This window comes from Schistosoma mansoni (assembly GCF_000237925.1).
Source record: "Schistosoma mansoni, WGS project CABG00000000 data, chromosome 3 unplaced supercontig 0141, strain Puerto Rico, whole genome shotgun sequence".
NCBI classification, from domain to species: domain Eukaryota; kingdom Metazoa; phylum Platyhelminthes; class Trematoda; order Strigeidida; family Schistosomatidae; genus Schistosoma; species Schistosoma mansoni.
The window spans coordinates 254,540-280,410 of NW_017386011.1; the positions used below are offsets into that span (position 1 = coordinate 254,540).

Genomic DNA, 25,871 nt, shown 5'->3' on the forward strand with positions numbered 1-25,871 from the left:
TTTTCCCATGGTCGTCTAGCTTCAATTGACTCATAAGTTACTTAAATCTGATATATTTAAATAATCAAGTACATATTTGTGCATTAATCTTTGAGCAATGACACCAATATATCTAAGATGCAGACTTTGAAACCCATGGATCAGACAGTTGTAACCATTTATTCATCGTTCTTAATTATGTAATATTATCAGTTCATGTACTTGGTTTCAAGATGCTAATTTCCTTTAATGAGTAGTGACGATAATTATTCTATTAATCAAACCAGAATAGTCAGAGCTAGGTTGAAATCTACAAATTTGATTGCTGACATATGAATGCTTGCCCCCAAATGCCCTCGTACGACCGAGAGTGGGGAGAATCCGCTCTCCCTCTCGAAATGCTCTCACATGGCCACGCGTATATAGCATCTACCAGGGAAGTTCTACTCACTACCTTCTCGCACCACGGGTGTTGTTTACGAAAGTGAGAGGACGAAAAGCGAATATCCGGCGCTTTAACCGGGTTGGTGGACACGGCAAGTTTACCTAGGGGAGTTTGGAAACTCTGATTCCAAACCAATGGTGCACATGGGCTCCAGTATCTTGAAGGGACAAATGGCGTATGAATTAATCGTTGGTCACCGGATATCATGAGACTTCATCTCCTCACGATGCTCCATTACTTTAAGCAGTAAAACAACACTTCTTTGGAGTAGAAATAGATTACATGTGTTAACAAGCCATTGACTAGATTAAGGAATGTTCTATGCGAGATCACGTTGAAGAACTTAGATTCGCTCTTTTTATTAGCCAATCAACACCAATGGATAAACTGAAAAGAGTGTAGAACCTTCCGATGTATAGACTATGGATATACCGACATTTTTTTAAACTGTAACTTCAACTTTGACTTAGTTCACTCGCTCCTTTGTTTTGGAATATTATGCTTTCTTGTTTAATTGGTATTCTGATTTTGCGGGCTGATCGAGTGAAGTAAAGCGTTCAAAGAATACTGAGCAATAAAAGTAACTGAGTCGGATATGAAAGGCTTAACAGCAAGCCAAAAATATTAATAATTCCTATTATGTTAATAAAACTGAATATTTTTTGATTGTCCACTGAAATAACAGTTACATTCTACTTAACTCAGAGTAAGGATCTTTACTAGAATAGTGCTTTCGGTTTAACGATCGATGGGACAAAATGCACTATAATAACGTTAATGATAATGATAAAGCTTCACATCTACGCAAATACCTTTTGCTTTTATCCACCTAGGGGCTAGATAAAAGTTTGTTATTAAACGGTTGAAAGTCAAGTCCTGTTTTCACTAAGCTATTGCTCTTACTAAGACACCATACCCATGAAGTTGGATATGTAGTTTACATCAAGAACCTGTTTCATCTAGTAAGGAAAATCTCATTTGTATTCCAGCGAACTCTCCAGGGTTTGAGTCGAATTCCTTCCAACTTAACGATGGACACTTAACTTTCAAACCATTGAATTAATATCCAATAATTTACATTTATAATATTAATCAATTCATGATATTGCAGGACCAGAATCCATTGTCATTGACATATATCGCACAACCAAAGTAGTTGAACTTCACTAATTATATCTTCTCACTAGGAGTTAGTCTCTAGAGTTACTTGGTAAAATAAAAAACCATACTATGATACTCTATTTGCAAAATGTTCTTCAATTGTCTCAGGCTTCATTGTTCCTGGATTTCCACACAAATTGCTTTTTATTTCTATTCTTCTCTTCTTGATCTTCTCAATCTTCTGCTGTCAGATATTCTATTCCTTACTCACTATATATACTACTTATGTCGATATAAGTAGCTCACACCACAATAGTAGTAAATTAAATTAACAAAGTCAATTGATTGTTGAAATTCGCAGATCAGTTTCATTTAACCAACAAGCTGTAGATATATATTTCATTTTCCTTTGAATTTGTTCATTTAGCCTCCTGGATTACCTCGTTTATCACGTATGCAAAATATGAATAGATTATTTTCCAATGTCGGTATTATTTATGTTGGTTTAGATACAAAACCACCACGTCAAGATCTTGTCAATTTATTGAATTTAGGCGGTGCAGTTGTAAGTGTATTTATTACAACAATCAATATTCATTTACTTAGTAGGATCTTATCATTAAATTCGTTATTTTTAGTTTACTAATGTCGTTTTAATTACTGTGGATACTAAATCGTAAAAAGTACTTATTGTCGTATCAATTTAATATAATCTAGGTCTATCATTTGTCTGAATATATTACTCGTGAGTAACTATTATTTCACAGCACCATTTTCTTTGCCCGCATTTTGTTAGTTAGTGTGATTGATATTCTCCCAGTCATATTGCCCCCAAATGCCCTGGTACGGCCGAGAGTGGGGAGAGTCCGCTCTCCCTCTCCAAACGCTCTCACATGGCCAAGCGTATATAGCCTCTGTCAGGGAAGTACTACTCACTGCCTTCTCGCACCACGGGTATTGTCCACGAAATTCAGAGGACGAAAGGCGAATGTCCGGAGCTTTAACCAGGTTGGTGGACACGGCAAGTTTACCTAGGGGAGTTGGAAAACCCTGATTCCAAACCAATGGTGCACATGGGCCCCAGTATCCTGAGGGAACAAATGGCGTATGAACCAATTGTTGGTCACCAGCTACCATGGGACTACATCTCCTCACGATGCTCCACTGAATTGTGGGTTAGATCTTTAGGTCAAAGGCTCGGGGAAGTTTTGGCACCCGGGTAGTATCACAGCCCTCACACAAATCGAATGAGATTTGTGAGGCGCATATGTATCTGGTGCTTCCATATTGAACACGTTATTTTCCTGACTTTCTTTGTTTAATCTTGAATACTTTTCAATGGTTTAATAAATTCCCGTGTAAATTTGTCCCTCAAACTAATTGTTGGTTGATGTAAAATCAAATGCATATTGTAAAAAGCCCCCAAATGCTCCTGGTACAATTGATGGTATGGGGAGAGTTCACTCTCCCTCTCGAAATCCTCTCATATGGTCCCGCCAGGAAAGTCCTACTCACTGCCTTCTCATGATTGGGATTCTGTTTGCGAAATTGAGAGAACAAAAAGCGAATGTTCGGTGTTTCAACCGGGTTGGTGTGTATGGACATCTACCTAGGAGAGTTGGAAATTCTTGATTCCACTGGTTTACGTCAGAAAGACACATAGTGTGTCAAAGTACAAACATATTACATATATCAATATTGTTATAATCTGTTGAAAATTTTGATTTGTCAAAATTCCTGAGAAGAATTCAACCGTATGTATGCAATGTTTTTCAATAATTTGGGTATATATCGATCTTCGATTGCTTCCAAACGATTGATTTCCCTCGTACTCTAGGTTGTGGGAAACCTGTAAAATAATGATGTGAGGGGAGTAGGCTAGTCTTCACTTAGCTGGTGATTGTGTTGGTCACGTCTGTAAACAATGTTTAAAAAATGGGGCCCTAATTGATTGAAGAATGAGTGACGCACAAACTGATTTCCTCCAATCTTCAGTGACAATTTATCATGCTTATTTTTCGGTTAATAAGTTGGTATTTAAGCATGCCCTGTTTATAACACTCAATGGTCTTGTTTTTAATTTAAAACCATTCGTAGACTCACATTAACGATCCGGTCTCGTACACATCCATCATTTAACCACATCGTATTATTGCTTTTGTTTCCCTTCCCTTGAACAATCCATAATTATTTCTTAAAATCAGTAAAATCTCCGTAACTTGTCTTCACCCTCACCCAAATGGTGGAACACCTCCGTACATATTGGACCCGATACAGTTACGTCTTTCCATTTATCCAATGCAGTAGCGGGATGATGCAGGGTTATCCGATCTCACCACTCCTATTAAATACTGACGTCAATGACATTCTAGAAATAGCTCTAAATCAAGTATGTGGTCGTAGTGTTACAGAACTGTACCAAAATCTGTCTCCATTAAACGAAGGTAATAATACTTCCCATTTCAGTTTTTCCCGACTTCGAGATCAACAGGCTGGATTCCGTAAGGATAGGTTGTGCACAGACCAAATTACGACACTACGGATCATCTTTGAACAATCAATTGAGTGGAATTCGTCGCTATACATCAACTTCATTAACTATGAGAAGGCGTTTGACAGTGTGAACCGGAGAATATTATGTAAACTTCTTCGACACTATGGAGTTCCTGAGAAGATTGTCAACATGATCCGGAACTCATTCGATGAACTACAGTGCAAAGTCGTGCATGGAGGACAGCTGACAGATGCATTTCCAGTGAGGACCGGAGTCAGACAAGGCTGTCTACTCTCCTCCTTCCTCTTTCTTCTGGTGATTGACTGAATTATGAAGACTTCGACATCTGAGGGGAAGTACAGAATACAATGGACATCTCAGAACCAATTAGACGATTAGGACTTCGCAGATGACCTAGCCCTCCTATACCATACACACGAGCAAATACAGACGAAGACAACAAATGTAGCAGCAGCCTCTGCATCGGTAGGCCTCAACATACACAAAGTAAAAAGCGAAATCCTCAAATACAACACGGTAAATGCCAAACCAATCACACTTGATGGCGAAATTCTGGAAGAGGTGGAAACATTCACGTACCTTAGAAGCATCATTGATGAACAAGGAGGATCTGATGCAGACGTAAAGGTGAGGATTGGCAAAGGAAGGGCCACATTCCTACAATTGAAGAGCATATGGAACTCAAAGCAACTATCAACTAACTTCAAAGTGAGAATCTTCAATATGAACGTCAAGACAGTCTTACTGTACGGGGCTGAAACGTGGAGAACTACTACATCCATCGTGAAGAAGGCACAAGTATTTATAAACAGTTGTTTACGCAAAATACTCAACATTCACTGGCCGGATACTATCAGCCACAGCATTTTATCGGAGAGGACAAACCAGTTTCCAGCTGAAGAGGAAATTAAGAAAAGATGTTGAATATGAATAGGACATACATTGAGGAAATCACCAATGTGCATCACGAGTCAATCCCTAACTTGGAATCTGGAAGAGAAGCGGAAAGGAGGAAGGCCAAAGAATACATTACGCCGGGAAATAGAAGCACATATGAAAAGGATTAATATTAACTGGAAAGAAATGAAAAGGATTGCCCAGGACAGGGTTGGATGGAGAAAACTGGTGTGCTATCTATGCTCCTTCGCGAAGGGTAACAGGCGTAAGTAAGTCAGTAAGTCTTAATTTTTATTATTTACACTTTTTCGCTTTGCTAATTTTCTTTTTCTCTCTTAATGTGCTAATATAAATTATAGTCCATTCGGTTGACATACATCTATGCCAAACTCCTTACATCATTGTCTGTGTCATATAGTTAAAGCAAAACACAATAAAGACATGGTTTTTTTACAGATAAAATTATATTATATTAGTCCTTCTTATTCTTCTTCCTCTTCTTTTGTTTTTTAGCTTACCAATAAGAAAACAGAAGCTACCATTCTTATCGGTTGTCATATGTTAAATAAAATCTGTATTCAACCAAATTGGATTTTAGGTATTTGATTTATAGTTTATTGGATTTCTTTTTTTTTTATTTCATTATTTACAACTTGACACTTTTAGGCCAATTTCTCATTTCTCAATTATTGAATAGTGGATTTGATCAAGAGTAGTTGTTTAGGGTGAAGAAGGGAGGAATGGTACAAATTTGGCTAAAATTTAATTTGAATTGTTGCATGTATATGATATGTTTAATTTATTCATTTAAACGCGTAAACACTAGTGCAAAGGGGTATCAGAATATGTATACTTTATATAAATCATTAGAATTTTTTTGGGGGGAATAGGATACTTCCAGGCTGCTCAGACCGAAGCAAGCGGTTTTCTTAGGAGGTCACATTCAGAGTATTTGACCTAGAAGTCTTATCCACAAAGTAGTGGAGCGATGTTAGGAGATGTAATCCCATGGCAGCTGGTGACCAACAATAGGTTCGTACTCCATTTGTTCCTTCAGGATCCTGGAGCCTATGTGCACCATTGGTTAGGAATCAGAGTTTTTTTTGGTTCGTTTAAGTGGATCCTCTATATTCACCAACCTGTAGAAGCGCTGAATATTCGGTTTTCATCCTCTCGATTTCGTAAACAACAACCCCGCTACGAGAAGGCGGTGAGTTGGACTTCACTGATAATGGTTGTGTGCGTGTGGCCATGTGAGAGTATTTGAAGAGAGTTGACTCTCCCCACTCTCGACTGTACCAGAACATTCGATGGAGATTAGAAACGATGATACATATGTTATTGACACTACATTCATTATCCATACATTCCTTGTAAAAAAATCTCAATCTATATACATACATATTATCTCAGTGAGTAAATGTATTATGACTAAGTGAACTGATTCGATAATAAGAAAAAAATTACACTAATAATACATGAATAGTGTGAAAATATACTTACGTTCTAGTCAGGCTAATCACGTGTTCCTAATGTGAGTTGTATTGCGGTTCTTTAGAATAGACACTGAAAGGTATCTAGTGTAGATATTCGTCTAAGATAAATTAATGTCAGATTCGTGTAGACCAGGAGAACTGAACGTTATAACAGTAACAATTCCAAAATAATATATAAAGTCATCTGAATTTAACAAATCTATATTATTATCAGAAATGGGTTTTGTGGAGATCGTTATAATTTATTGGTTGAATTCGTGAGTCCATTAAACTTATACCACTATGTAAAACCTGGAAGCACTGGACAACTAAGGAATCTCATACTACGACGAAATGATCATCCAATGCTTTCAGGTTTTCCATGTTGGTCTAGTTTTAATTGACTTATGAATTCAACTATTAAATCTATAATAAACATTATAATTTACCATTCACATTGAATAATTTGAGGATGAGGTTATAGTAAATTATTTAAAAAGAAAAACACTTGGTATTGTTTGTTTGAAACTTCCCATTGATGTTTAGGACTGCAACTAGTCAGTCTCTTATTGGCCATATGTGCATACTGTGCGTATTGCCTCGATATAGCCTTAATTCACATGCATTATAAGTAAAGATGGATATTGGCTAGCAATGGAATCCAGTTTGACGCGTGTTTCATCCTATTTGGGACTCGTCAGCTGGATGTATCTGCATCTCAAAGTTGATGTTCACTCTAGGACTCGAACCCAATACCGTTCACTTCAAACGTCATCGCGTTATCCAATCAGCTACTGAGTCCTGATAGACACTTGCTTGTGCAATGGAGTGAAGTTTAAATTCACTTAATATTACTTATTTGAATCTTCTCATTGATGTTTAGAACTGAAACTAATCAGTCCCAAATACGATGAAACGCGCGTCCTGGATTCCACTGCTAACCACTATCCATCATAATTGTTTAACCCTCATCAATTTTGTATCTTTTATATGTTTCATATTCTCATTATATCAATTTATCTTTCTTTATTATAGATTCTATATTTCAAGCCAAATTATTAGCATTAACAAATTATGAAATGTAGACTAAAGTAAAACATACATTCATCTAATTCTATTCTCATATTATAATTTTGCATTATCTTAATTAGTTTTTTTTTATTTTTTTGTTTTTGTTTTGTTTTTGTTTTTCTTCTTTATTATTATTAATTGTACATAAATTTTCTTTTGTTTTAATTTTGAAAAGAAGAAGTTGTAACTAGCGTTTCGTCCTGTGCTTTTTTCTTCTTCTTCAGTAATGTACTTTTGATTAATTTTTTTCTTTGTTCAATAAATGTTATCTGTATAGATTTGTTTATTTTGTTTTATTTTTGACATATGTTTGTTTATTTACTTATTTATTTATTCAAACACAAGAAAGCAGTAAACAGATATGTGCCACATTCGAATTGTGTGTGGGTTGTGATATTGCCCGGATGGCCAAACCGAAGCAGGTGGTTCCCTTAGGGGGCCATAATCTGAACCTTTAACCTGAAGGTCTAGTCCACAAGGCAGTGGAGCAATGTTAAGAGATGCAGTTCCATGGTAGTCGGTGGTCAACAATAGGTTCATACTTCATTTGTTCCTTCAGGATCCTGGAGTCCATGTTTATTATTGGTCTAGAACCAGGATTATCCAACTCTTCTAAGTGGATCCCCTGTATCCACGAATCCGGTTAAAGAGCCAGACATTCTTTTTTCGTCCTCTGAATTTCGTAAACAACACCCGTGGTGCGAGAAGTCAGTGAGTAGGACTTCATTGGTAGTGGCTGTATACGCTTGGCCATGTGAGGGTATTTCGAGAGGGAGAGCTGACTCCTCACCCTCGACCGTACCAGGGCGTTTGGGGGCTATGCTTATTTGAATAACCCTATTGTTGTTCACTATGATTCAATGAAATTTTTACTATTCACTGCCTAGGATAAACAAAGTATGATCAGTGTTTCAACTTTACGGCTTATAACATTTTTCATAAATAAGTAAAAATTGAGTAGTTGATGTGTTGTCCAGTGAATTAAATCGTCTAAATCTTGTTGGATGATTCAACCAAACCCTAAAGTAGAATTTTCTTGCATATATCGTAACAATTCGTTTTGCGAAATTAGAAGTTGAGTGTCATCACAAATTGATTTGTCGAAATATAATTCTTTCTAGTTTGTGATTCCTCCGTAATGAGTACGTAAAGCCTCACTGCAGATCAAAGACATGAAATTCAGATCTGCCATCGAACACAATACCTTTAGATTATTACATTGGACTAGAATGGTTTATATTAGAATTTAGTCAGATTATCCAGTGTGATCAGTGGGTTATCGTTTGACTTTCAACTTGATTATTTCCACATGTGATGTGTGCCCGATTCTTTAGAGTTTTCAACAAGAAAGAAACACCTTAATAGCAGTTCTCTAGCTAACGTCAAATCATTAAGTAAATTGGAGACTGTGGAAAATCATTCTTATTTCCCTACTAGATTGTTAGAAATATTTTGAATGTGATTATTATGTACCCTAACATAGATCAGATATTCTATGCATAGGTCTCTTATCTTTCAACTAATATGTTCTAGATTTAAACTCTACTTCACCTTCTTCCGTTTGAACATCCCACCAATGGTACAAGTGGACCTCACAAAAGTAATATGGCTTATAGTTGAATAAATAACTTAATATCTGTTAGATTAGTTTCATTAATATTAACTATCCGAATGACTAGTTTTTTTCATTTTTGAACTCAATCTGTTGCTGTATACTGCTTCAAACATTTGTCTATTTGAGCAATACAGCTACAGTTAAGTCTAATTGCATAGTTTGAACATATTTCAAGAACAACATATATTAAACTAATGGCTAGTTAGACCAAGTTGTTGGATTATTACTGATAAATATAGTCTCTATTTTATGACAACTGAATGATCTCTCATAGTTGAAATCATGAGTCAATTGAAGCTAGATCACCATGGAAAACCTGGAAGCATTGAACGGCCGTTCCGTCCTATTATGGGACTCCTCAGTGGCAGTGCGCATCCACGATCCCGCACTCATGAGATTCGAATCCAGGACCTACCAGTCTCGCGCCAGAGCACTTAACCGTCCAGTGCCTCCAGATTTTTCATGGTGGTCTAGCTTCAATTAATTCATGATTTCAACTATGAAAAATACTGAAATCTCCACAAAACCCCTTCTGAATGATCTCTATTATCATTTGTAAATGTTCACTTGCATTACTGGTTGAACTTCAGAAACTTAGGGTCTGATCTTTATTATTAATAAGGTTACTGGGTTTTGTTCTCGAAAAATTTTACTTGTAATTAAATGATGCATATATATTCTACTTTGAATAAGTGTTTTTTTGTCTAACTACTAATAGCTTTCATTTGTTTCATCGCATGTATAACCTACAAGGCTTCTAATAGTTAATTAATGACGGAACAATGTACGCTACATTTCAAAGTTTCAACCTTTGTCGTATCATCTCAAAATGGTTTAGAATAGATTATTCAGAAAAACTGAAACATCTGATGGTACTTTTGGGCACTTGTTCATTGTGATTCTTGAGTTTATCAAAATCTAAAAGTTCTCATCGTACATGATTCTAGCTGATGAATCAGTTGTATCCTAATTTTTGTTTGTACAGACCGAATACTCACTGATAAATTTTCTTTTAATAATTTGAAAACTTAATGTGTTGAATAAACCGAGCGAGTCAATGTCTCAAAATTGTTTAAAAAGTCGTGTAATTGTGGGTCAACACTTTTCTATATGGAGATAAGTTTTCTTTTGATATCTTTCTAATCCATCTTATTACTCCATTCAAGCGTTGGAAGTGTGTATATTATCTAAACTAGATAGTAGGTTGGAAGAAAGCTAGGAGCGACCAGACCAAAACGTGGCATAAATCCATGAAGTCGCTGACAAGTGGACTGAGCCATGTTGGTAGTTGTAGACTACCTGATTGGGATCCGTGAGATGATAGCAGTCGATGGTTAGAGACCTTGAATGACATGGCTCAAGTGCATCCACTCTTTGTGTTCTACCAAATTCTAATCTTCTGAATTCTTCATGTCTCTATCTTTTTTCTCTTTTCAAATTTATTTCACTATATTATACTCCTTCAATAACATCTTCAAACCCTAATCTTTCACATTAATGCTTATACTCTTATTATTTCTACGCCTATGGGATTTGAATCAACAACTGCATCTCTGTGCTAAAGTGGTATGGCAACTCGAACTGATGTACGTACGTACGTATGAAGTTTTACGTTGTGACTGACTGACTGGAACTAGATAGCACCTCATATAACAACAACAACCATTTCGTTTCAAATGGACTTGGATGTAATTATTTACATACAACATCTGTCATTGCATCGGAATACACATTTGATTCTTCTATTTTTTATTATGTGCAAAGTAATTTATTAACTACTTATCTTGTATATTTATAGCTGATTACAAAATTGTGAATGAAATTCCGCATCAAAACAAATGATCCTGGATGTATTGAAAATTTTTCCAGTGAGTTTACAATTTTTTCTCTTTAAATGTCCAGTGTGTGTGTGTGTGTTTGGGGATTGTTTTCCCTATTGTTCTGCTATGATTAAGTTTACATTGATAGATTAGATAATGTGGCGAGAAGAATATAATTTATGGATGAACCAATTGATACGTCTCGTCGTCCTAAGCTATTCTGGTAACCCACAGGCTAGAACTACTCAGCGACTTGAACACCAGAGAGAAGACGCAAGTACGAGAGGAAATACTTTACTCCAAGTTTCGTTCTTGTACAGAAAATCATGGGTATTTATAGATGTTAGCGTCTGTTAAATCAACATCATATGTCAGCCAATCCGTTAACGACATATTATGCTACCGATCAATAGTAGCACGCCACGTTGGAATTCTAGAATGTTCCATCATACTCTAATTGGCTAGGGCTCTTCGGCTCCTTTTGGGCCTCTGGAGGCTCCGTTGAAGTTCTCCGGAAGCCGACTCAACACCAATCATTATTTAAGATTTTGAATTTCAGCGCGAAATTTATTCACTTATTTGGTTAAGTATCATTTTGGTATCATAGCTAATGTCAGTTCGTAATGAAAATATCAATCTAATTCCTAACCCTAACGTACAACTGTAAATTCTAATCCTAGTTCCTCACATTAATCTATAACCTTCATTTAACCCTAGTAAGTGTACATTCCAAAGTCATTTTAGCGTTGCTCAAACGTCGCCCATAAATTATAGTCTCACCAATAATGTCATCTTCAATTATGACACGGCTTATCAGATATTTCTGAGCAGTTTTTTTATAAAGGCGCTTGAATCATATCAGATGTTCATGTGAAATTGAAACTTGATGTTACTACTGTTTTGTAATCATGGTCTGTTGTTAATTTGTTTTTTAAATACGTATTTGTAAATACCCTATACACCTGTTACTCAGATACAATTTTGCTTTCCATTGATCTACCCCCCCCTCAAGATGTCTTGTTTAACGTAAATTCATATCAAATAATTATTCTAGAATCTCGTTTCTTAAATACATCAAATTTAATACAATAGAGATGTATTCTCTATGTCCAATCTTTCTTACTATCATTGGTGTTGTCATTATTATTTCGACATGTTTGATATTTATCTTGTTAATTCTATTTCTTATTATTTGTATACTGCGGCGAACTTGACTAATCCACATTCTGATTTAGCCGAGATCTCTTAAATGCCCTGGTACGGCTGAGGATACAGAGAGTCAGCTCTCCCTCTCGAAATACTCTATAGACTAGAACCTATGGACGACCTTTGAACTAATCTCAAGTGACCGTCAGAAACATTAGCCAATCAGGTGACAGCATAGAGTAAAAATATACAACACCAAAGAATTACAGTGGATACACTTCGTTTGCATGGTCCAAAAACTTGTCAACGTTAGAAAGAGGTTCAAAGGTTCTAAAATCGTAATGCAAACGGTAGAGAAACTCATCCATATGGCTAAATAACACTAGGTCTCTCAGGCCATGATAAGGTCACAAAGACTCGCTCAGCCTCGACCACATAGCTTCAATATTGTTTGTATGTACTCCAATTGTGTAAGTTTATCATTTTTATTATGGATACGTCCCTACAATACTCATACCACTGCACAGCCGAAGCTTCAGTAACATCTGCGATCATTGCAACCAATAAAACTGGTGCTTTTATTATACAGTTGGCGGCAATTATTATAATTTGCCTTAGTCCCAATCTGGATCGAGAGAAAAAAGTTCCTATTCTAGCAGACTTCTTCCGCTAACATATATTACATCGAAAGATAACATCATCAGGGTAGCCTGCACAAAGTCTACAAGTCAATTGATTACCAAAATTACAAATAAAGGAACTTCTTAGTAGTCTTTTTTATTGTAACCGCTTAGTTGTCACATTTTCTCTAAAATCCTCTGTGAACCGATTGTACATGAACATCAGGTACTGAAATTGGCGCTGTGACCTTGAAATCCCTCAGACGCTTCTGATTGACTCGTCCATAAATTATGGTCTCGCCTTTTTTTGTTTTTAAAAACTGTCCTTCAGATATTGTTCAGATGATTGCTGGATTAGCAAAAAATGTGATTTTACATTTGAACAAAAATCAATTATCATTTATTATTAAAGAACGATCTGTATTTGGTGGAGTAACTGCATGGTGTGATTTAGATCTTGTAAGTTATGCAATTTTTTGTTTACACAAGAAAATTAATTTTCTTTTTTCAGTTGGTATGAATTAACAACACATAGTACAAAAATATCCCCCAAATGCCCTGGTACGGCCGAGAGTGGGAAGAGTCCGCTCTCTCTCCAAATGCTCTCACATGGCCACGCGTATATATAGCCTCTACTAGGGAAGTCCTACTCACTGCCTTCTCGTGGCATTACTGTTGTTTACGAAAATGAGAGGACGAAAAGCGAGTGTCCGGCGCTTTAACCGGGTTGGTAGACACGGAAAGTCCACCTGGGGGAGTTGGAAAACCCTGATTCCAAACAAATGGTGCACATTGGCTCCAGTATCCTGAGGGAACAAATGGTGTATGAATCCATCGTTGGTCACCGGCTACCATGGGACTGCATCTCCTCACGATGCTCAACTGCCTTGTGGATCAGATTTTAAGGTCAAAGGCTGAATCACTGTAGAGAAGCCGTGAATTGTGAGTAAAAGTTGTACTTCAAGGTTAGTTTATGTACAGAAAACGAGGGTCTTTATAGAACTGCATATGACCTTGAGCTCCTGAAAATTTCTGGAAACACACTAGGGTTTACTATTAGGAAAGAGATTCGAGATGATCTAACAAATACATAAATGAATCAACAGCGCCACATAGTAAGTCCGCTGAATAACCATTACTAAGTTTCATGACATCTATGCCATTCGTAAAAAGTAGAAGATGACCATTCAGTACAATAGAAATAGGATATCAATGATTAATAGCAAAAGAAGGATATATTAAGTACAAATATGAAAGAGGCAAATAACGATACGACGGAAAATTGAGCCTCTTACGAAAATTAAAATCATGAATGGCGAAATGGCATTATGTTGCTCAATCGTAATCTTTGATAACACTCTTTGACGCTTCAAACGATTGGGAAGCTTCCAGATACAATTTACTTAACATCAAGTTATCGATAGCCTTGACACATTCGGAACGATAAGGTTACTGCTTTGTAAGCTATTCACTTACATAATTGGTAGAAAAAGTGAACATCAAGAGAATATCTACCCTTGATATTGTTTATTCATTTAATTGGAAGGAATGGGGTGAAAAGACTTTTAAGATGGGATGAGAAAATGTTCATTAAAACAAATGCAAAAGAATCGTCATGATTGATTGTTGCCTGACGATATCTCTGGACAGATAGAGAAAGCTGGTTTATCGTTTATCGACTTGTATGCCGTGTGGAGTAGACGACATATCCATCTGTCAAGGAAAGAATGAGTTTACTTCATATCAGTTCTCTCCGTTCTAATTTATGAATGTAAAACACGGGCACTGAGGATAGAGAATATCTGTAGGTCACTAGTATTCGATTACAAGTATCTTTGAAGCATCGCTAACGTATGCTGGGACCACTAAGTGAGAAATTCTGGGGTCGGTCACCTGGTACTCGGTATATATGGCAAATCAACTGGTGAGATAGTGAATGTTTATCATATGAATTGGTTGGCACATGTGTTATGTGTGCCCAATCAACGAGTACCTAGACGACCGATGCTATCTTGTGAAGGTGTTGGATGAGACAAAGTCGGGAGTAGCCAAACCAAAATTTGGTATCAATCTATAGAGCGATTGACTGTTGGTTCAAACCATTTTCTTATGTAAAGACTACCTGGTTGGGCCTCGCTTGTTTGTCGTAATCAGTGTTTGAAGTCTTTGAATTGCATGGTGCAGAATCGATCACAACTGTGTAGATACAAAATTAGAAACATTGAAAAATTACATCAGCTTTGCTTTTGAAATTCTACGTTATTTCTTTCTAATGCGTTTTTTTACCTAATCTTAGGCAATATTATTTCCTGAACGTATATGTGAAGGAATTTCACCGGATCAAGATGAAATATTCCTGGAATTAATTATTGATCACTTACTGCATTGTATTCGTCCGAATACTCAATCTACATCTGGTCGTAATCCTTTATATGGTTCAAATTCCACATCGACCTCATATACATCAGTGAATAAATCTCGTATTGGATCCAATTCTGTAACAGGAATGATTAGTAATTTAGATCAATCAGTGTGTCGACTACTTGGGTTGAAAATAAAATTAGTTAGACGTAAAACTCCTTGTTTAGCGCTTGAACTGGAACAGGTTGGTTTTTTTTAAATCTTGCATAAAAACCCATTAATTCTGATGATGCATTGTCACCACTGGCATATTTAGTTAGAATTGAAGCTTGAACATCAACTCTGAGGTGCAGGTACATCCAGCTGACGAGTCCGAAATAGGATAAAATGCGCGTCCTGGATTCCACTGCTAGCCACTATCCATCTCTGCTTACCATGCTTGAGAATTGAAGCTTGTTAATATATGTAATAATTTTCAGAATTTTGAACGAAACCAGTCAAAAAGTGATTGTTTTTAATCACTAATTTGAAACTTTTATATCGCATACGTATGGTTAGATCTGGTACCCCGATAGCCCATCCGTACTGGCTGATCTTCAAACTTCCTTCAAAAGATCGTGAAACTGATAAGGTGATCTCCGGCTGTCTAGTTTTTTTTGTTTGCAAAGGGTAGTCCTAGCTGCTACGGAGAACGGCGATACCACTTTTCTAATTCATCTATCCGCAACGACGTTTGCTGTTATCTGATTAGCTATTGTTTGCTAATTTTATCGTCTTACGGTCTGGGATATCTAAGTTTTTCTACAATATTGTCTCCTTCCTCTTGTTTGAGAGATAAATGTTGAAGGGTTGTTTGTCATAGTGACTGTACTTACTGAGTTTGGAGTAAAGCATTACTATACCCCCGCATGAAATTTGTTAACCTTGTACTCTAATTAATCTTAGTTCGTTATGAAATTCTTAACCCCTAACTCTTAGTCCTTATTTGTAACATTCATATTTGATTCTATTTCGATTTATACACCGTGATCCTGAAATTCGTTCGGTGGTATAGTACAGCTTTACCAGAGTTCCCATTGATTCCTGTTCATAATTAGAAATTGCCATAACTTGACCGAATTGTTTATCAAGATATAACAGAAACTACGTAAGCATTTTACTCTTTCCCATCATCGGTTCTAGTTGCAATAAACTTTATGAATTCTACTTGTATTCTCGGTTTTTGGGGACTATGCTCTAAAAGGTTATATAGGGAATGATGCATACTTTGTGCTACTCCATCTTGCTTCCGGAGTCAATACGTAACCATACACAACACAGTGAACCCTGTTTGTAAACTAAATCACATAATCTTGTTTGAGGATCTTCAACAGTGCATACCTATAACTGTCTACGGATTCAATCCAGGAGCTTCATGTCTAACCGTAAATAAGATACAACTGTTGAATTATACACCCTCAATTCTTATATCATTCGAGTTAGTGTTTGTCTTCAACTAAAAATCTTCATGTACTACAACTGGATGTTTACTTTTGTTTTCTCTAAACATTTAGTCAAGTGTTACAGGCCATCCACGTTCTGTTTGGCATTTTATTCCCGTCCAAGTTGTACCTCCACGTTTATGGGATGAATTTGTTGAGACACCAGATCCAGATTTTCACGTAAGTGTCATAATGAAGTCAAGTTTTCATCTATAAAAAATGTACCATTATTGATTAGTAGTTAATCATAACAAAAATAAAAATTACTTTTGTATTACTTAGCCATAGGTTACAATTATCTCTCTGACCTTGATCAGAGAAATATGCATTTCCCGACTGATATAACTTAGACCAATATTCAATAACTTCTAGAACTGAAGTTCTGGCTAGCCACTACTAGCTTTCTTATTTACTTCCACGTTAACCAGCACAGGGTGATAGAGTAGTACGATGCCCAACATCCTCAACATCATATCCCAAACACCAGTGTCAATAACTGATTACAGCCTCATCATTCAACTTATCGTTTCTATCTGAATTCTTGTGGTTATCTTTAAAATATCTGGTATTAGTTCCATAATACATAAATAAGGATTTGAATGACACACATATATTATCAAGTTCTTCTAACTTACTTATGTTTTCCACTTTTATAAGATATGTTTCATAACTATGGAGCAGACTAATTCACAGTATATTTGGGCATTACAAATGGACAGACATCTTAGTTTTTCCATAGGTGGTGTAAATGTAGTCGCCTCATGATCTATAGTTTGTAGCCGACGTTATTTCATACTATAAAAACAATCGCTTACAGTATCTTGCAGTAGCAGCTAATTTTGGAATTCAGGAAGCACGTTTCGTCCTACTTCCTTACTCCTACTACCCCTCGTGAAGGAGCATAGGCCACCGTACACGATCCTCCGGCCAACTCTACCTTGAGCCCTCTTTTCCAGTTGTTTCCAAGTCCTTTTGGTTCCCGCCTCCAATTCTCGACGCAATGTGTTCTCTAGTTTGCCCTTTTTCATTTCGCCTTCGGGATTTCAAGTTAGCGCTTGCCTCATAATGCAGTTTGGTGATTTTCTCAATGTGTCTCCTATCCACCTCCAGAGTTTTTCCCAAATTTTGTATTCATCTGGATGTTGGTTTGTTCTCTTCCATAGTAGGCTGTTGCTGATTGTATCCAGACAACGGACATTGAGTATCTTGTTCATAAATATCTGTACGTTTTTGATGACGGCTGTAGTAGCTCTCTAAGCTTCAACACCATACAGTAGAACTGTCTTGACATTCGTATTGAAGATTCTGATTGTGACACTCGTTGACAGTTATTTTGAGTTCCATATGTTCTTCAACTGTAGGAATGTTGATCTTGCTTTACCAATCCTTGCCTTTGCGTCTGTGTCAGATCCTCCACGTTCATCGATGATGCTACCCAGATAAGTGAAAATCTCCACCTCTTCCAGAGTTCCTCCATCAAGTGTGGTTGGGTTAGTGCTCTCTGTGTTGTATTTCGGAATCTTGCTTTTCTCTTGTGTATGTTGAAGCCGATTGATTCAGAGGCTGCTGCTACACTAGTTGTCTTGACCTGCATTTGTTGATGTATATGGGGTAGTAGAGTCAGGTCATCTGTAAAGTTCAAATCGTCTAGTCGCATCTAAACTGTCCATTGTATTTCGTGCTTCCACTCCGATGTTGAGGTCTTCATAATCCAGTCAACCACTTGAAAAAAGAGAATGGAAGAGAGTGAGCAGCGTTGTCTGATTCGAGTCCTCACTTGAACTGAGTCTGTCAGCTGTCCTCCATGCATCATTTTGCGGTGTAGCCTGTCGTATAAACTCCATTTGATGTTGATGATCATTTCAGGTACACCATAGTTTCGAAGGAGGTTCCATAAGGTCCTCCTATCCACACTGTCGAATGCTTTCTTATAGTCAACGAAGTTGATGTATAGTAACGAGTTCCATCCAATTGATTGTCCAATGACGATCTGTAGTGTCGCGATTCGGTCTGTGCAAGACATCCTTACGGAATTCATCTTGTCGACCTCGAAATTGAACATCTACCGAATCTTTCGTTCAGTTCAGCAACACTCTGTTGAAAACTTTTTTTGGTACTGATAGTTATTTGATGCCTCTGTAGTCGCACATTTGCTCAGATCTCCTTTCTTTGATATATTGATGAGGTATCCTCCTTTCCAGTCCGTTGACACTTGTTCTTCCTCCCTAATCTTCCTGTATAGAACGTGAAGCATGTCCGCAGTTACTTTTATTTTTGACTTCAGTACTTCGGATGGTATATTGTCAGGTCCTTCTGCTTTCCCACTCTTGATTTATCTCATGACCATCCTAATTTTTTCGGTCGTTGATGGAGTGATAGCTATAAGAATGTCTGTGTGTGTTGCTCCGAAGTCGATTGGATTCAATGGAGCTAATCTATTCAGGATTAATTCAAAGTGTTCTATCCACCCTTTCCTCTGTTCTTGAATCTCAGTGTTTGACTCGCCTTCTTTATCATCGACAGATCTCTCTGGTTTGCTATATTTTCCTGTCAGTCACTTTGTTGTGACATATAGTTTATTGATATTTCCTTCTCTTGCAGCTTTCTCCGTCGTCGTTGATAGGTCTTCCACGTATTTCCGCTTGTCGGCTCTAATGCTCCTCTTCACTTACTTGTTTGCTTCTATGTATACAGTTTGTGTCTTGATTGTCTATTGTTAATTGCTGTCTTCTTGTTCTTCCTCTCTTTAATCTTCCCAACGGTTTGCATAGTGATCCATTCTTTGTGATGGTGCTTCTTGCAGCCAAGAACCTCCTGACATGTTGAGGTTAGTGCTTCTTTGATCCCTTTCAAGTTGTCCTCCATAGTAATTCCTTCTTCTTTGAATAGATCTTGTAAGGCTTTGAACCTGTTGTTGTGAACTATCTTGAATTCTTTGAGTTTATTTGTATTTCGAAAGAAGGCTGTATTAAACCTTTTTAATGCAATTTGCCCAGTGCGTCTTTAGCTTCAGTTTGATCCTGGCAACCACCATGAGGTGGTGATCTGAAGCCATGTCAACTCCTCTCCTGGTTCGCACGTGATGCAAACATGGTCTATCTTGTTCTCTGTAGTGTGGTCCGGTGAGATCCATGTAGCTTTGTACGTTTTTGGGGGAATATAGTACTGCTTATAATCATTTTGTTGAAGACACGTAAATTTGCAAATTTCTTACCACCTATGTTCTTTTCTCGCAATCTATGTCGTCCTATGATATCTTGACAACCGGTGTTGTCCATTCCGACTTTGGCGTCTCATAAGGATGTTCAAATCCTTTCTTGGGCACTCCTCTACAATCGAGTTACATTGCCTAGTGCAGTTTGGATAACCTGACCTTAAAGATGTCATTCGCGGAGTTGTTGATAGACGGTCTCTAAATCCAAACTAATATGATAATACATCTCTTATCAACATTTTATTTGAATTTACGAATCTGTTTATAATTATCAACTAGTTTGTTTACTTCCTCATATTTTTCACAAATTTTTAGGTGAGTATTTTCTTTCCACCAGTGAAAACATTACGTCCATTTGTTGATCGTATGAAAAAATTTGCAAAGTTTATTGTAAGTAATTAATATCTTTATTATTGTTTCTGTGAAACAGAAATACAGTAATGCACCTCATTTATTATAAGTCTTCTTCGTCTTAGTACTCCTAGAAACTATTTCACTTGACTGATTCCCAAATCGAAACACAACTTGTAGTGAGGAATGTAAATATGCCATAAAGCAAACACCGTTCATGTGGATCTATAAACTTTATATAAAAATTTTTTAGTTGCTTGGTTATAAATTTACCATTTATCGCATTCCGACGTCATCTAGTCTCGAGCATATTCTCGTCAAGTCTGTGTTATGTTGACGTTTATCAACTACAAATCTGTGTGTGATTGGGATTAATCAACACGAAACTCTAGACCTAAGTTTTGTAGTGTCCTCTCCTCGTCATCAAGGTGCACCTGTATTCTTGGGTGAACTAAGCTCTCTCCCAGATTCGATCCCGTGTCACAGCTTCACGATCAGAGAAGTTGCCATTGAGCTATTCTGCTAGCAACTGGCTTCCTGTAGAACTGAGATGTATTTACAGTTGTTATCGTCACTGAATGATAGAAACAAATTCTAATGAGGATTCGTGTATTAAGCCTTAAAGCGTAGTTTCTATGTGCTATATTAATAAGTGATATTGTGGTGTGTGCTACTTATATCAATATAAGTAGTATATAACGCTAGTCAGCAATAGGATGTGTAGCAGCAGAAGGTTGAGAAGATCGATGAGGGAAGAACGGGAACAGAAAACAGTTGGTATGGAAATGCAGGAACAATGAAGTCTAAGACAATTAATGGAAATTTTGCAAATGAAGTATTGGAATATGTTTTTTTCTGTTTTATCAAGCAACTGTAATTTTGTGCTGAATATAATCGGTTGTCCCCACCTGTGTCCTCCTCCACTTCAATATCACTTGGTTTCCCACACCTGCGTCCTGGTGGTTGAATCTCGAATGTCTCAACCAGCAGAGCACTACTTCACAACAAAAACCTCATTCCTGTTGACCAGATCAAGATATGGTATCAGTCAGTTGTACTTTCTACTGAATTGAGTTCAGTATACAAAAATGAAGACCAGTTGGTTAGGGCTCACGATTCAATTCATGATTGTAGATGTTCAGAGAAATCATTCGAAATCGGTTATGGTGTCTCACATAATTTGAGAGAATGTAGACCGAGTGGATAACGCGATGGCGTTTGAAGCGAAAGCTACAGGGTTCGAGTCCCAGAGTGAACATCAACTCTGAGATGCAAGTACATCCAGTTGACGAGTCCCAAATAGGACGAAACGCGCGTCAAACTGGATTCCACTGTTAGCCACTATCCATCACTGCTTACCATGCTTGTGAATTAAGGCTATATCGAGGCAATACGCACAGTATGCACATATGCCAATTAGAGACTGACCAGTTGCAGTCTTAACACATCGATGGGAAGATTCAAACAAACAATACTAATTGAATGTAGATATTTGCATCAAGATTCTATGTGGGTTTTCAAATTCATAGTTTACTTCATTTACATATTTCTTATATTCATTTTTTTTATGAAGATTATCAGTGCAAATGGTTCAGGTGAATTAAATTTTGCTGTTAATGTTGAAACGTTAGCTTCTGTTAAGTTAACATTTCGAGGTTTAAAATCACGTAGTTGGATGAATACAGAATCATTTTCAACTGAAATTAACGATTCAATGGATGAAGCTCGTAGTACTATTTGGGATTCAAACAATGTTGATTTGGATAGTTCAAAACAGATAAATAATGAAGATCCAAATAAAAAATTAGTGTCAATTAGTTTAGACTTACGACGTATTGGTCAGTTATTATCAAGTCCAAGAATTGTACCATCTTGTTTTGTTTGTAGTAAGTTTTTTTTTCCTTATTTTCATCCAATACAACTTCATATCCGAATGCATATTGATATACTAAAGTGGAAATACAGTTTTGTTTGTTTTCTAAATTAAACGTATCCTCTGACTGCCCAAGTCGAAATAAGTGAAGTCGTACATGAACTCAGTAGTTAATCATTTTTCTGACTGAACAAGTTTCCTAAAGACTTCTTATAACCCTCAGGTTAAATCTACATATTTTGATCATGAGAGAAAAAAGCGCGAAATATGTAAGGAACGGTCTACTCCAAGGTTAGTTTGTGTACAGAAAATCGAAGGAATCTATAGCATCTCAAATGGCCTTGGGCTTCTAGAAGGTACTGGAACCCCACTAAACATAGTAGCAGGATATGTAATCACCCAATCAGAAATGACACATGACTTCACCTTCAACATGTTGCTGAGAAACTTCTACTCAATGCTGATTGGATAAGGTGTTTCCCAGTGTTTTTTGGGCTTTTTCGAGGAATAATCTAAATCTGCCTAACAATGGTGAAGTGAACTCCTTAAATCAACTTTTCATAATTATAATGCAGCTTCATAGCTGTCCCCTGACGTATATATATCTAATGTTGTCAACCGCGATGGGAATCGTATTTCTTTTGTTCAGATTGTACAATGTAACAAATGTCGTAGAATGTATCGCACACAAAACCATTTCCCTGTCCTTTATTTAAAGCGCTGAGGGTTTCATTGGATTATGCTCACATTTACCCTAATCGTTTTGCTTCTCTGCTTTGTTGATGGGTGACAACCCAATCTAAGCCAGAAACAGTGGTATTCGAAGCCAAAGGTATAAAGTTCGTATTTCATTGTCTAAATCAACACAAATCTAAGTACACCTAACTGACAAGTTCCAAACAAGACGAAACATCCATAATAAATCCTACTCATAGCTACTACCCAACTTAACTAAAGTTTCCTTCTGTACTGAAAACTAACCACCCTTAATCGTTGTAGCATTTTAAAAACATTGAACAAAAAAAGAATGTGACTATGTGAATATATATTTTTACTATATTGTCTGCGCAATAAATTAAGACAATCTTGTTATAACTTGTGGCCGAGTGGATGCCTTGTTAACGTATGACGTGATAGGACCGCCAATCAGAGAGTAGCGATTTATCAATCGGACCAATGATACACGAAAACCGTACGAGCACTGTAGAGTACTTATCGGTCCTGCTTCTGCCTATCCCAGCCAGTTAAGTCCAGAACAGCCTTTGTGGTATGAATGATTGTATTTCAAACATACTCAGTTTATATACCAATCAAACAGACCACATCGTTCCATAAAATGGGAAATAACATTTGTACAAGATTTAGCCAAATGTGGCTGTGAATGTGGCAGGCAGTAATTAATGAACTAGGGATAACTCAAGAATGGTAAATCGTATAATAATAGTTCATAGATCAAAATAAGGCTTATGATAAGGGGAACATGAATATGAATAGTTTAGTTGTCTAGCAATTATAAGATAAGAAATATATGCATGGTATGAGTTCATAAATAGATCCCAAAGTTACCATTCATAATTTTTTTCAGGATACAACAGATCTTCATTTCAAAAACAAAAATGTTAGTTTGTTGTCTTTATGGAAACATTTACTACAGTGTTAAGGCATTTATTCAATAGATATGTTAATTATCAGAAGAGGTTTTGTGGAGATTTAGTATTTTCATAGTTGAAATCATGAGTCAATTGAAGATAGACCACCATGAGAAAACCTAGAAGCACTGTTTGACGCCCGTTCCATCCTATTGTGGGACTCCTCAGCAGTGCGCATCCACGATCCCGCACTCGCGAGTCCCATAATAGGACGAAACGGCCGTCCAGTGCTTCCAGGTTTTTCATGGTGGTCTAGCTTCAATTGACGCACGCTTTCAATAGATATGTATTTATTTAAATATACTTTGATTTGACAATAGTTTTCAAGTTAATTCCTAAATTATTTTATTCTTCTTACAGATATTATTCATGAGAAGTTAGCGCAATTCTTAGTGTTATTTGACAATCATAAATTGAAATATACTATACCTGCAACTAATTTATAAATAAATAATTATCTTTCATAATCTCTTTTTTTTATCGTGAATAACCTTACCATTTGGGATGAATTAGTCATTAATCCTTTGAACTTTATGTAATTAGATGCTTTGTTTGTTATATTGGGCAGTAAAGTTATTAATAATATTATATGAATGCCTTGGTACGGCCGAGGGTACAGACAGTCAGCTCCCCCTCTCGAAATACTCTCACATGGCCACGCGTATACAACCACTATCAAGGAAGTCCTACTCACTGCCATCTCGCGACGATGTTGTTTACGAAATTCAGAGAGCGACAAGCAAATGTCCGACGCTTTAACTAGGATGTTGGATATAGAGGATCCACCTAGGGAAATTGGAGAAACAAGATTCCAAACCAATGGTACACATGGACTCCAGAATCCGGAGGAGACAAATAGCGTATGAACCTATTAATAGTCACCACATACCATGGGACTGTATCTCCTAACGTTGCTCCATTCCCTTGTAGGTTAGACCTTTATGTCGAAGGCTCGGGGTGTGCCCTCCTAAGGAAACCACTTGCCTCGGTTTTGACATCCGGACAGTATTCTAGCACTCACAAAAAACTCGAATGATTTGTGTAGCAAATATATATATTTGGTACCTCCTTGTACCAATGTTTATGTGTTTAAATAAATATTATTATAATTAATTGATTATCAAATCTCTTAGTAAATTATGAAATGTAGGAAAAACCTTAAAGTTTACATTTCAGCTTTGTTTTGTTGTTTATCCAGATATTAAGTTGCAAATGATATGTCTGGATTTTTAAGACAACAACTGTTATATCCTAGCGAAGACATAAGTACGGGTAACTTCCGGGATCTACTAATGGACGATTATTCTATATATATTCTTGTTGTATACCTATTGAGTAATTAGATTCTATATATCTATATTCATCTTATTATAAGCCTCATTTTGACCTGTGGATTATTATTATACGATTTACTGCCCCTAAATTATATTCAGTTTATTGATTATTGTCTCTTACGTTAACAGCCACATTTGGTTTGATATTGTACAAATATTATATATATAGATATATAAACGGAGTATGCTTGAAATAAATGACTCGTATAGCAGAAGCTGTAATTGGTGTTCTGGACTCAGTTGAACGGGCTAGGCGGACAAGGAACGAATAAAGACACTAGACTGCACACACTGGTCGGACGACATTAATTTGTCACAGTGTTAAGATCGGGAAAGTCGTATTTGGATTGGTGGATAATTCACGTGATAAAAGCCGGACATTAAATCAATAACGAATTAGCATACGTCCTATTTTTTTTTATAAAGTCACAACAACAACTTGTTATAATAATAACTTTGGGTATAAAGTGACTATCCAAGTAAATTTTTGGTTTTTTTTTTAAAGTGAATCAAGAGATAAATTCTTTATTATTCATCCAAAGATGTATAGTTTGTAATCGAATGATTTCATTGATTCAAATACGCTATGATTCATGTTTATGCTCTCTTTCGCATTGTCAATTATTCGAAGCAAACAACCTCCCCGATTACAACTGTTATGTCAAACAAAGTGGAATAAGTCAGAATTTATCAATGTCATCATTCCTTTTTAATTCCACAATTAACGACCATTTGGTACTAGTGTAGTGAACAAGAAGTCGAGTGGGGATAATCTAATATATTTGAGCAAAGAATTACAGAATATCTCAGTAAAATAGGAGAACCATAAAGGAAATAGTCAATTTGCAAACTATTAATCAATCGTCTCAATCTTGACTGTTCCTTCTGCAAATATCAGTTCATCGTCTCTGATTATTATTGTTC

General features: G+C 36.6%; 1 protein-coding gene across 1 annotated transcript in view; it reads left to right on the plus strand.

Annotated features, from left to right (window-relative positions):
* Nucleotides 1–24,846, plus strand: part of Smp_176500 (mitotic and DNA damage checkpoint protein hus1,putative) — a gene marked incomplete at both ends in the record, with an annotated part of 44,556 nt that extends 19,710 nt beyond the window's left edge. Inside the window, 8 exons of the mRNA XM_018791226.1 lie at nucleotides 1,953–2,090; nucleotides 5,451–5,535; nucleotides 7,448–7,493; nucleotides 15,199–15,289; nucleotides 16,599–16,652; nucleotides 20,056–20,130; nucleotides 21,665–21,977; nucleotides 24,812–24,846. Of these exons, the coding sequence (XP_018645563.1) occupies nucleotides 1,953–2,090; nucleotides 5,451–5,535; nucleotides 7,448–7,493; nucleotides 15,199–15,289; nucleotides 16,599–16,652; nucleotides 20,056–20,130; nucleotides 21,665–21,977; nucleotides 24,812–24,846 (837 nt within the window). The remainder of the gene's footprint in view (nucleotides 1–1,952; nucleotides 2,091–5,450; nucleotides 5,536–7,447; nucleotides 7,494–15,198; nucleotides 15,290–16,598; nucleotides 16,653–20,055; nucleotides 20,131–21,664; nucleotides 21,978–24,811) is intronic.
* Nucleotides 24,847–25,871: the final 1,025 nt, after the last annotated feature.